This window comes from Poeciliopsis prolifica, unplaced genomic scaffold (genome assembly GCF_027474105.1).
Source record: "Poeciliopsis prolifica strain line A6 unplaced genomic scaffold, Auburn_PproV2 SCAFFOLD004, whole genome shotgun sequence".
Lineage (NCBI taxonomy): Eukaryota > Metazoa > Chordata > Actinopteri > Cyprinodontiformes > Poeciliidae > Poeciliopsis > Poeciliopsis prolifica.
The window spans coordinates 4398961-4412079 of record NW_026562379.1 but is presented as its reverse complement, the minus strand read 5'-3'; the positions used below and the strand labels follow the sequence as shown (position 1 = coordinate 4412079).

At 39.6% G+C, this 13119-nt stretch overlaps 1 protein-coding gene across 1 annotated transcript in view; it reads right to left on the bottom strand.

Annotated features, from left to right (window-relative positions):
- Nucleotides 1–12708, bottom strand: part of inppl1a (inositol polyphosphate phosphatase-like 1a) — a 28021-nt gene extending 15313 nt beyond the window's left edge. The window contains exons 1-6 of the mRNA XM_055027835.1: nucleotides 12124–12708; nucleotides 3495–3558; nucleotides 2785–2932; nucleotides 1939–2020; nucleotides 721–867; nucleotides 337–427 (exon numbers count right to left, since the gene is read on the bottom strand). Of these exons, the coding sequence (XP_054883810.1) occupies nucleotides 337–427; nucleotides 721–867; nucleotides 1939–2020; nucleotides 2785–2932; nucleotides 3495–3558; nucleotides 12124–12299 (708 nt within the window). The 5' untranslated portion in view covers nucleotides 12300–12708. The remainder of the gene's footprint in view (nucleotides 1–336; nucleotides 428–720; nucleotides 868–1938; nucleotides 2021–2784; nucleotides 2933–3494; nucleotides 3559–12123) is intronic.
- Between the last annotated feature and the right edge of the window lie 411 nt (nucleotides 12709–13119).

Here is a 13119-nt window from a genome sequence, read left to right as displayed (position 1 = left end):
TATTGTCTATTTAAAATCTCAGTCTCACAGCATTTCACCCACTAAAGTGTCTCTACAAGCAATTTGTTTGACATTGCAGGATAAAACTCCCACAGAAAGGCGTTTCTCTTCATTTTAGCACTATATATATATCTATATCTATATCTATATATATATATATAGATATAGATATCTATATCTATATATATATATATGGTGGATAGTTTATAGAAGCTCATAGTAGGGTGTCCCTGAGTCTTTCAGCAGGCTAACGATCTGAAAAATGTCATCACAAGAAAGTTGTTTTAATTCTTATCAAACAAGAACCCACAGCAACACAAAGATAAAGAAGCATACCTGCTGGATCATCTTCGTGACCATAAAAGCACTCTGCTGGTCAAACACTTTAGAGAGGATCTCCAGACCAGACAGAACCTTATCCACCTCCCTGGTAGAAAAAAAAAAAAAAGATTTTCTGATTGTTTTTAGACTTTTAATGCTATCATTTTCTTTGTTTCAATTCTTTTGTAGGTAAACATCTTTTTAAAAACTCTAAATGACAAAGAAACATGTTATTTATTTGTCTATGTTTCAATGTGCCTCGTGCATCACTGTGGCTAAAACAAGGGAGAAGCTGGGGGAGCTGGCAGCTCTGCAGGATAATTACATTCAGAGATATAAAAAGTGACTCTGTATGGGTAACAGAGTATCTATCTGAGGAAACAAGTCTCTGCAGCTCACCCATTGAGACGTTTGCAGGAGGCCACGAGTGTCTTGTTGAGATGGGGCAGAGAGGACGCTCCCTGCTTGACGGCCTCGAGGTCCAGCGCATAGCTGCCCTTCAGGTACTCGTGGGAAATGGTGCTCAGGCCGTTAGCTGCTGTAGTGCTGAAAAAAAAACAACAGGTTGAAGGCAAAGGAGGTTTATGTGAGTCACAAGATTTAAAAGCAAACATTTGTAATTTCCTGTCATATATGACAAATCCTCATGCAAGGATTCCTGGATATGTTTACAGCAGATACAGTGGTATTCATCACCTTTTAGATTCATTCAGATATTTTGTCATGTACTCCAATAAACCTTCATTTATTTTATTGGGATCAACCTTTTGCCTCACTTAGAGCTGCAAGTCTTTGGGGGGTATTTCTTTACCAGCTTTGCATAACAACATACAAAGACTTACCTGTGCTTTTCAAATGAGCTCAAGCTTAGTCAAATCTTTTAAAATCAATTTGCAAGGCTCTTAGCTCTTTTATTGACCCTGTATTTAACTCCATTCATGTTATTATTATTTATTTACCATTTTTTGTGTGTTTTGGTCAAGAACTACAGGGATTCATATTCTTTAAACAGCAACTGTTATCATTTTGCAAGGCTGAGAAATTATTTATTTCCGCTTCCTCTCAGATTTTGTCATGTCAACAACCCAGTGATTAAGGAACTACAATGAAGGGGAAAAAAATCATGAGTCATAACTAGTCACAGCTACTTTTCACAGCCAAATTTAGGCTTGCTCACTTGACTCTGTTTGACAAATATCAGAAATGCTGAGCAGAAGCTCTAAGCCAATGAATGCAGGTATGAAACACTCTGTCACAGAAGCACTAATGATTCTTCAAAGCTCTGCATCATCTGTGTGGTTTCCAGCAGGAAGTGGTTTATCTTCCAAAGGCAGACAGGACATGTTGTCGAGTGGAGGACAGGAGGAAGAGCGTGTCTCTCATCATAAAACTGACTCTGAAGCAGCAGTTTATTATGTTTGATCTAAAAATATTTGTTGAGGTGCTAATGAGAGAGAGTATGAAACAAAAATGCAAAGTGACATTCTGTTCCTGTAAACTCTGCCACGTGTTTATGTGTAGCAACAGGCTTAACCTGTGTGCATTTGAAACATGGCTCTGTCAGTCATTCATGTCAGCAGGAGAAAAATCAAACGATACGCGGCTCAGACTTTGTACCTTTCTGTAGGCGTTTCAGGTCCGGGGGGAGTGGAGGTGGAGGCAGAGCGAGGGGGGAGGGGCGGCTTCTCATCCTCTCCATCTAAAAGTTACAGAAATATATAGTTAGTTTGATAAAAATATTACAGGAACCTTTTATAATCCTAAACCTTTTGTATATTCAGAACGACAGATCAATATATTTATTGGGATTATAAGTGATAGATCAACAGAGAAAGGAAGCTGACACACAGTGTACAAAATATTTCCCTGTCCCTGCTGCACAAAGTCATGCCCACACCATCTCTTACTACCCCAGGGATGTTGTGTTCAGAGGCAGTTATTTTTTTCTACCAAAGAAGCATTTTGCTTGTAGAACAACAAGATCAGTTTTGGTCTCATCTAACCAAAAAACATCCTCACCACGTCTCTCACATAACGTATGGAAAACCCTTTAAGCTGCTTCTGTGTTTTATTTCTCTCTCCCTGGTCAGCTCACTTTGAGAGGAGATATGAGGCATTGAATTGTATTTAAGGGTGTCAGATTGTAAAAGGTGCTAAAAACACTTAAAAATGTTATTTATGAAAATAAATTTAAAAAATAACAAGAGCACATGTTTTACCCTTCTCTCTGTCTGCCTTCTTCATGTCTAGCTACGAATGAATGACGACAACTAGTGCCTCAAAAACCTTCGGAACATTTTGAAAACCTTTTTTGAGCATCATTTCTCCTCAATTGGAGAATTTGACCCTATTTCCTATTTGTGTTTAAAATGAAATGTACAAAATAGGGAAAAAGCAAGGGGTATATGAATATAATAGTATGGTGTTGTAAGTGACTGCGTATGTTATTGGTGTCTGGGCTACCTGAGTAGTCCCTATCATCAGTGACGGCCGTCTCCTCCCTGTCCACGGCGTACAGCAGGGTCGTGACCAGGCCCTGGTTGGGCTGCAGGTAAAGAGACACCAGCTCCGGTAGCGTCTTAAACCGCTTCGGCTGAACGCCCTGGGACGTCTGAGAGGGAGAGATGGGAGGACGAACACACAGATCAGTCATTTCCTGCGGGGAATCGTCTCCATGAAAACATCCAAACTGCTTGGCTACAGGTGGTCAGGCAGCCAAATCTCTGGTGACCCCTATTGTTCCATATTTAATGTTGTGTAAGCAAACGCAGCCAAGGGAGCTAAATATAATTTGATACAGGAAGCGGCATTTTGATAAACACAGAGAGGAGCAGACTGGAGGCTACAGAGGCAAAGAGAAATTTTCTCTATAGCCAGGGCTAAAAAAAAAAAATAATAATAACCCACGAGAAATCAGTGGAAAAGAAAGAAATTTGTCATGGCTTTGAAGCACCACGCCGTCGTGTGCATGTCCGTCTGTAATTGAGGCCCATCAGTGGAGGGAGAGTTCACAGCTGTTGGCCAGAAGGCACAAAGCGCCTGCTGTCTGCATGTGTGTGTGTGTCCACACATGTATATATTTGTGTAAGAGAGCTCAGGGCCAACACAAGCATCTATCTGCCTCCCAGCTGTTGCCAAAGCACCACAAAGAGGCGTGTGCGTCATCTTTGTACCTGCACGGCCAGAAAACCCTCATCGTCTGGAAGGATTCTGTAGGTGTGGACGTGCTTCTGAAACCTGCAGGGACAGACAGACAATTAAACACACCGCAAACAGACTGAAGGGACAAGCAGAAATAGGAAGAAATCAAGCAAGGAGATATTTATTTTGTTTCAGTCAAGGAAAACGTAAACTCAGTCGACAGGATTGTGTGTGCATGCGTTATGTGTGTGTGTGGTTGGGAGGGGGGTGTTTAGATTCAACCTGCTGCTGTCTATCACAGTTGTGACTGCCTGCTTTATTCTTACTGTAGCATGATACAGTAAAACAGAACCCCAGCGTTTATTCATTTAACTGTTAAAGAGACAGAACGAGAAAAAACAAAAAAATATATTTTAAAAATTTGTGAAAATGTTCTGAATCACAGTGTTTCTGACTAAAAAACAGATCTGATCTCTTTTGATGTTTTCAACCAATCACGGATCAATACCCTGATAGTACAACGTGCCTCCAGCCTCGAGCTGGAGAGTAATGATTTACATGTCTGCAGCTCGAGTCTGTTCAGTTGACCAGTCACATTATATGACCAATTTGCCAAGCAAACACTGTGGTTGCTGTCGGTCGGTGCAAATATGATTGTATGTTTTCACAATTTTGGGGCTCAGCATAACACCCTATGCAAAATGCTTGTGCAAAGCTTTCACAAGCAAGTCAACATTGTCCTTATTTTCCCTAGCCGAGTAAACAAGGAGGAAATGGAGATAATTTATTCAGTTCTGACACCTGAGAGGTTTTGCCATTTTTTCATTTGACAGAAACCTGTGATGGTTTCAACTCATGAAAGCCAAAGGAATACATAAAACATGAAGTCAGTTATCAATCACCCAGTAAATGAAAAATGGGCCAAATGTTGCTGTTGTTTTAAATAGTGGCCCATGTTGAATAACCCTTATCTTGTGTTGGGTCTCAAAACTGTACGCTGTATCAAAAAATATAACACATTTTTGTTATTTTATGGTCTTTCAACAAAACCACAAGAAGACAAGAAGTTTTGTATGTGTTTAGTTTCTAGATACAAAAAGGGATTCATCAATAAAATTTATTAGCAAGCAGGCCTTAAATGAAACCAGGAAATGTCTGATAATAGAAGTCAATTGATGCAATTTGTGACCCAGAGCGCTTTAAACCCAACCATTATAGATTTTCTTGATTTTTATTATCCATTGTGTATACAAAGAGTCCTTTCATAACTATGTCTAAGCAACAGTGAGCAATATACAAATAGCTAAATGCAAAAACACAAATCCAAAACACTTTTAACTTTACCCAAATTCTGAGAATAAAATCAGAAATATTTAACATCTTCAAATTAGCAGAGAATTTTCTCTTCCATTTACGGATTGTTCCTTTACCGACCATTGCCATATGTTCTTGTTAGAAAGTAGTTACTGCAAAGGGTGTACTGCAGTACATGAAGTGATAGTGCAGCTTAAACTGAGGTCAGCGGGACCTAATGTGGAACTTAGACCAGAAGTTCCTTTATTGAACTGATTTTTATACACAGCAGCTTTTTGTCAGACTGCTGCCTACAACACTTCCATGTATGAGCTCAGACCAACACTGTAAACAAGACAAATGTTGGCACTACATTCAACAGCACAATGTGCTGGAGGTCCCCTGGCAGTGAATCCACACTTTGCCGTTACAGCTGTATACAGTGGGGGTTGTGTGTGTGCTTTCCTGCTGGCAGTGGATGAGATCCTCTGCAGCTCTGCGGAGTGAATGCTATTGTTTCTGTAGCTGCAGAGTTAACATGGGGAGGGAGACGGAGAAAGAGAGCAAGGTTTATTATTATGGGTTGGACACTTCACTGTGTGAGTTTACTGTGCGTGGTTCCTGTCAACAATAGGTTTGTGTCATTGGCTGTAATTGTCCTACTGGTTCCCTCTGGTACTCACGCTTTATGCCCTGCTCATACACACAGAGGCCTCCTCCATCTTCACCATCATGACTGTACAGTGTTGTAAAAGAGGATTTGTTCCATACATATTTTCTTTTTTGTTTCATTGTCTTAGCTCACCAAATATGTTGTGAAATAAAAAAAAAAACAACAACCCTGAGATATCAAAAGCTGTCTTCTAATGACGATTTCATTTATTAAGGGAAAAACAACAAGACCCTGCGCAAAATAAGTGGTTGTCCCCCACTTTTAATTCTGGAATTAACTTTAATTAAACACATTTTTATGAAGCAAAGTTTTGAAACCCACACACACTTGATTACTTTTAATCTCTTGAACAACTAGAGGTAGGTTATGAAATCTCTGAAACAACACATCATGCTCCAATTTCAAGCAAATCATTGACATGAAAGGAGTTACAATGGCAAACCATCTCAGGAGTGGCCGGCTTACCAAAATTACACCAAAAGGGCAACGATGACTCATCTAGGAAGTCACAAATGAACCATGAACATCTAAAATCCTCACTTGCCTCACTTGTCAGTGATCATAATGCAATAATAATGAATAAGAGACTAGCCAAAAATCATATCAATGGGAGTGTTTGACTTTAAGACCCACTTCTGTTTGAAGAGAACACAAAGGTACCATGTCTCACATAAAAACATCTCAGTGGTTCTCAAAGAAATATGGAAAAATCAGGAAGTTGTGTGGGTCACAACAACAGCATAAAACAAACAGTGTGACAGGAAACGAGCATAATTTTGGTGGTAGTGTGATGGGTTGAAAAACTAGAGGTAGCAATCTGATCAATCCTCACTCACCTTGAGTTTGGCCTCTTAGTGATTAAGATCTAGATCAGGTGTGGCTATGAAATACAGATAAAGTCCATCCAAAAACAACCAAAATATGAAGGCAGAGTTTATATGCTTGGTACCTGAAGTAGTTTTTCACCATCCCAATGTATGTCATATCAAATTTACAAAGAAAATAACATTTTTATTTATTGTGCTGGTTTGAAATATTTACCTATTTGAATACTGCATCTATTCATATTTACCCATGAATACATTTGAGTCTCACTAATGTAATCTAGTCACCAAGTCAATTACAAAACTCAGAATTCACATAGATTTCCTTGCTCCTGCGTTCAGTTTCATGCAACACCCAACTGCGGAAAACCTAACTGGATTAGAATCATCCAACAGAGAATCGTGACTAAATAAGTTAGAGCAGCAGGATAGCAGCAGATGCCAGAGGAAACAAAGTTATAGCGAAGAAATGCTTACAAGATCCTGCACCCTTTTTTACAAATGTGGAATATCGACGCAGTTTTGCAGAAATACTTATAACGACAAGGTTAAAACACTATATCAGTGCATGATATAATAAATACAACTGAATTAAACCTCCACAAGACTGGCCTTACCTTCTTGGTGAGGAATGCTTTAACAGGCACATCCACGTTTGAAACACACACACAGAGTTCTGACACGTTAAGACGTGCTGTAGTTATATTGAAAACCACAACCCTGGCTGTAAAAATAGAAAATCCAATGTGTCTGGCACAGACATTTCTTTGCTGTGCAGTTTAACTGCTAGCTGCAATATCTCTTGTTAAAAGCTAGAAATAGATTTACAAAATTACTTGCTATATTACATTGTAGTGACAGAGATTTAAATGTTACAGAAAAGATTTCATAAGGATTGTTGATAGACTATAATAAAATAAACAAAACACTTACAGATACATGCATCAGATTCAAGGAACTTTATGATGTTTCCTCTGTTCATTAACTAGACAATCATCCATGTGGAGACAAAGATTTGCAGATTTAAATGCATTGCAAGAGGAAGTGAAAGGCAAAGGCCTTCAGGCAGACCTCAGAGTCAGCACCATGTCAGGACAAAAGCTCTTCAGCTGAACTCTGTTGGCAGAGTTCAGTGCTGAACTCTCCTAAAACTGGACTAGATTAAAATTAAAACATTTGTACAGCAGAGAAGAAGCAGGGTCATGGGATTTTGATTGTTTTGTCCTTCTATTACTCAAGTCAATGAAAAAACAAACCTGAGAGTCCAGGACCCACCCTCTCACAGGTATAGTTGATTATCTTTCCGGTTTGGAAAGTTAGAACCGGTGTATGTGCCACAAACAGACTGCAAAAAGGACAACACTCTTCAATGTGGATGTGGTTAGAGAGGGAAGAAGCATTTAATTTAGCTGTTTAAGTGGAAGTGAGGAGATCTAGTCTGTCAGATGTCTATGTTCAATTCAGGTTGCAAGAGACAGAGAGAGAGAGAGCAAGACTTCCACGTGATAACAAGAAGTCTATATGTCGATTTGAGCAGTCTTGCTGTGTCTTATCTATTTCAGTATTTATCATCACTCTGGGGCATGATGGGTTTGAAGTGTTGGCAGCCTTTTGAAAATTTCAAACGTTATGGTAAGGAACTGACCTCTTTAAGGAACATACAAACATTTTAATACTTGGTGCTACTATGCAATTTTAAAGACTGTTTAAAATGTCAACTCTATTATTTTGTCTTTGTTTCAAAAAGTTAAATCCTACTTCATAGTATGAACACTGAAGTTTGGCTATCATCAAGTTTCAGTGATTAAACTGGGTTATCAATAGTGACGGCATTAATCTGGGTAACCAAACACCCATCTGTATCCACTACCTCGAAGCTCAAGGCTACACCAGTTTTTGGCAAATACAGAAAGTAAAGTGATAAGAAAGTAAAGTATCAGCCTGTTAGTTTTGTTTCCTCACTACTGAGCGGTTTCTGTCAACTATTAAAAACTCTGAGGTTGGCTGTGAGAGCAGTCTTCATGCATCACCAATTCTAGGGAACTGAAGTCCCATCGGATTACTTTGATTCAACCCAATGATGCTTTCGCTTTTTTTTTCTTTTTAGTTTTCTGTTTTGGTTGTCATACAGCTAAAAGGTTATGAAGTATTTAACCACATGTTAACCACACAAAGGCTCTTAGTTCCTCCTGATGCAGCTACTGCTCTGCTGACATCATTTAATAAAATACTTATTCTATTTAAAGTTGGACTGTCACTGTGCTTTAAATATGCTATGAAAATAAAATAATCAGTCAGATAATAATGTAGGGATGGCTGAATACTGTCTTTAGCAACTTTCTTCATGGTCATTTCAGCTGCTAGCTTAACTGAAAATTAACTTTTTACTTTTTATTGACTCAGAAAGTACACAAATTTGAGCTTTTTTTTTTTTTTTTAAAGTAGGACCTAGAAGGTAAATTATATTTAGTTTTCTATATTTTTAAAAATCAAAAGTTGAAAGCTTGGCATTGCGCTTCTGTATTCAGCCATCTCTACTCTGATACCCTAAATATAATCCAGTGTATCAATTAACTGCAGGAGTCAATTAATTAGTAAATAAAACATTGGCAATGCTTCATGATGCCATGTCACATTCTTCACAAACAAAGCATGAGTGAACAAACATTATGAAAAACCTTAAAGGTTCCAGTGTTAAGAATGAGTTTGCAAGAACAGTAAACGTGAAGATAAAAAGTTGTCATTCAGTCAGTCAGTTTACTTCAGGAGACAAAGAAAGAAGTCAGAAACTGAACTGTAAAATAAACTTTTTAGTGCTCGACATATCAAACTTTAGCTTTTTTGGAATCTTCTTATTAAAAAATCCTTTATTCATCATAAAAATGACTGTAAATCAAATATAATTTCTCTTTCCCCAAGACATTAGCAAAAGTGAAAGTAGTTTCTGTGGCTAAATGAAACAGATAACGTGCAGTTGACTGACGCTTTCACTTGATGGTTTCAGACCCAAAGAAATAATAATATTAATAATAGCAAGCACAATAAGAGAAAAAGTACAAATAATAAGAACTGAAAAAATGCAGGGACATGGGACTCAGATATATCTTATTATCCTGTTGCAGGCAATGCAGACCATTGTGTATCATTCAGGAAACAAACAGCTTCATAAAAATATGTTCTTATCATTGAAAAAGAAAAATCATCACAAAGCACGAATTAGTTGTGATTCTCTAACCGTTCTGGCAGTGAAAGAACGATCTGCATCAGCAATATGAAAGTGAAGAGACCAAGTCATGATAGCTGCTGTGTATCTGTGAGGGCTGGTCTTTACTGTGTACCTTCTGATGCTTAACCCCATGTCCTTTCCCTCGTGCTTATGTGTCACTTTGACCTCTCTTTTGTTACAATCAATTAAATCTTTTAAGCATTTCAGAGGGTTAGAGTGACGTGAGGAGGGTGAGAAATTTTCAGCATGAGTAAAAATCAGTTCAGATACCAGAGCATGTAGCTCGGTGATGAACTTGGAGGTTTTTCACACCCCACTGGTGATAAAAAGGTTCTTTCCTTTCTCTTATTGCGACACAAGGAATTAAAAGGTGAGAAACAAGGCGTCTGATAAGATCATATTTTCCCTTTTGCCTCAGAACTGTGCAGAAGTACTTCAGTAATAATTTATTTAAATGACATTTAAACATTTTTGTGTGGTTGATTATTTCCTGAATAACACAACAGTGGTATACACAGCAGAATATGAAGATGCTACATATTCCACATTAGATTTTTTTAGTGACTTTTTTCAATTTTAGAAGCGATATTTCTAATTGAGTTTAGATTTATACTCTTTTCAGTCATCTGCATAACACTGGCTTCTATTTAGCTTTTAAAATATCATGCGTTTATGAATGGCTACATAAAATCCTTATTCTCAAGACATTTATCATTCATATCATTGAATTATCACAGGAAGTGAAAGAAAGGTAAAGAAATGTTGTTCTACTTTTACTTTCACTTACATTAAAACAAAAAGTAGACAGTAAGAGAGAGGAAGGAAGACATCTAGGAACACATGATAAATGCCAGGAATGCTGTTGGTGAAAAAAATGATGCGCCACCACATCCTTCCAGGAAATTTATTTTTTTCTTTTCAGTGTTTTATGATCTACAAGAGAAACGAAAGAGATCCAAAGTAACAATCCTTTTTGTATAGCACAAGAGATTCGTGTGAAGGAAAAATTGTACTGTACAAAATCACATTATAATATTCAGCAGTTTGCTTTAGCCTACGTACATCTAATCTAAAAAGTGATGATTTGAAAAACAGAATTTATGACTAAAATGTGAAAATGCACTTTTAGAAACATATCTTTACAACATTTCTTGCCGCAAACACGTTTGGCTCAATCAGACAAATGAAAAGCCCTGCCGATGCGTTTGCATAGATCCATGAAAGTATGGCACAAAATGATGCCCTGCTGGTGTCCAAACACGCAACGCCCCACAGAGCATGGTGTAAACTATCTGATAGGAGATGTAGGTCAAGCCAATGTCAGAAAAGTGAGTCACATGGCTTTGTGTTTCTGCATTTTTAAAAGACTTTGCTTGCATACAGAGCATCATATTAAACTCTATAATTTATGACCTTTCTACACTTTATTTATCCCAGTTGGGTTATTTTCTGCAGTTAACAAGACGGCCAATTTAAGATTCATCTGCACGTCATGAATTCCTGCCTGAATAACTTTCTTTTATGTCATGAAAGTTAAAAAATGTCATCCCTTTCTTGAGTAAGCATGCTGCCAAAGTCCAACTTAACAGATGTTTTGTCGTTTCACAATCAGCTCTGCATTGAAGCGCATCGGTTCTCAGACCTGATGCACTTCAGTACTTAAGCACTTCGCAATTCAAGTACAACTGACTTCAGTTGCTAATTTAGCAACTTTACTTTAATTCAAATAGGTAGCTAACAAAAAGATTCGGGCAAAGTACTACTGCAAAATAAAAGCTAGTTGTGCAAATTCAAAAAAAAGGCTTGAAAACTGCTGAATGCTGAAAAGCTCAGAACTACAATGTTGCATAACAACAAGTATCACAAATGCTCTGTTGGGACAGACTGTCAACAAGTTTCAGTCCTTCACAGTCTGGTATCTTAATATGACATAAGGCTATGTGTAACTCTTTAGCATCTGACTTAACTTATAGCTACAAAGAGCAGTAAAACTCTGTAGGTTTTACTTATCTTGCTTTTCAAACAGTATCCTCATGATGCCCTGTGTGAGCATCATGTCAGATTCTGTAGATCTAGTGTGTGGGGCATCTGGAGGCTCCATTTTGGGCTGACTTGTTTGTGGACCGAACAAGACAGCTCATTGAGCTAAAAACATAAATGCCAAAACTCAGTGCCTATGCATGTAAAACTCTTCCGAGAGATTGCAGTCATTCGTGAAAGCATGCCACCCTTTCCTTCCCATCTCCAACCATCCCCAGAGCCCGAAGCCGCCTGCAGCAAAGGATCCTGTAAAAATAAAAAGGGCGCTGCAGGGAACCACATCACACAGAGACAGAGTGGGACAGCCCAGAGGTTTGGGTCATGCCAGAGTTTCACTGCTGCCCCAGACAGGCTGTGCCTCTCTCCCACTCATTTCCCTTCAAGGAGAAAGTAAACACAGGCTTCACCGACAATTTCATCGCATTTTCTGCAGCAGAGCGGGTTTATTTATAACTTATACAAGCCGAGCTCTGCAGAGTAATAACAGACCGAGGAGTGCTCTCTTAAAAACCAGGCTCTCTGGGAGCATGTGTGATCCGGCTGAGAGCTCCACACACAACTTTGAGCTAGCGCAGAGATAAACAAAGCAAAAAGAAGTTACTCACAGCACACACAGAGCGTAGGCGCCGCTCACGCTCTCGCTGTCCCGCACCAGAAAGCTGCCGTCTCTCCCCGCTCGGGCCAGCAGCTCCTCGGCCGCCGCGCGGCTCAGGTCCCGGTGGTACCACATCGGCGGAGCGGGCCCCAGCGGAGACACCCCTCCGCCTCCTCCCCCGGCCATGGCCACAGCCCTTCAAACCGGGCTCAGCTCGAGCCGCTTCCCGTCTTCTCCGACAGAGACCAGCGACAACGACACACGTCCGCAGAGGGAGGCTGGGAGGGTCGGAGGAAGCGGAGGAAAAGTTAACGTTGTCCGGGCGGAGGCAGCGGCGGGACTGCGAGCTGTTCGTCTGGGAAGTTTGTTAGGACTCTTCGCGGCTGCTCGCCTCGGTTCCTGAAAGGCGCACCTCCCTCCTCTTTCGCTTCCCAGTCCCACGGAAATCAGGGTATGCAAATCCACGCAGGACACAGGGCAGAAACAGCGGGGCGCCGACACAGTCAGCAGCCGTGGCCTGTCAAAATAAACCGCTTCCTGGTGGGAGGAAACGTTTTATTTTGGAAGTCACGCGAGTTTATTTCTGGTCGGCTTGACGCAAAAATGAGCCTGGAGGGATGATGGAGGAGGAGAGGAAGACAGGAGACGACGCACAGGCCAGGACACAGTCTACGTCACATTCAGTTAACCTGTCAATGCAGTGCTCGGTGGCTCAGGGTTCATGCATCATGTGCAGAGGCTGCAAGGTTGTCCGGGGTTCGATTCCCTATGTGAAAATTATCCCTATGTGTAGTCTTCTTTTTAGTGCATTAATTCAAATGGCACACGTTTTCTTCACGATGGTGCTTTTGGTTGTATGTTGGCACAAGCTGGCACCATGCTATTTTTTCTAAAAAGGGAGATAGGAAGATAAAAAAATGATTCTCTTTTGCATGAGTGTCCATGCAAGTATTTTTAAACTCGCTACTTCATATTTTTAAACTTGTTACAAGTTTAAAAGTACTTT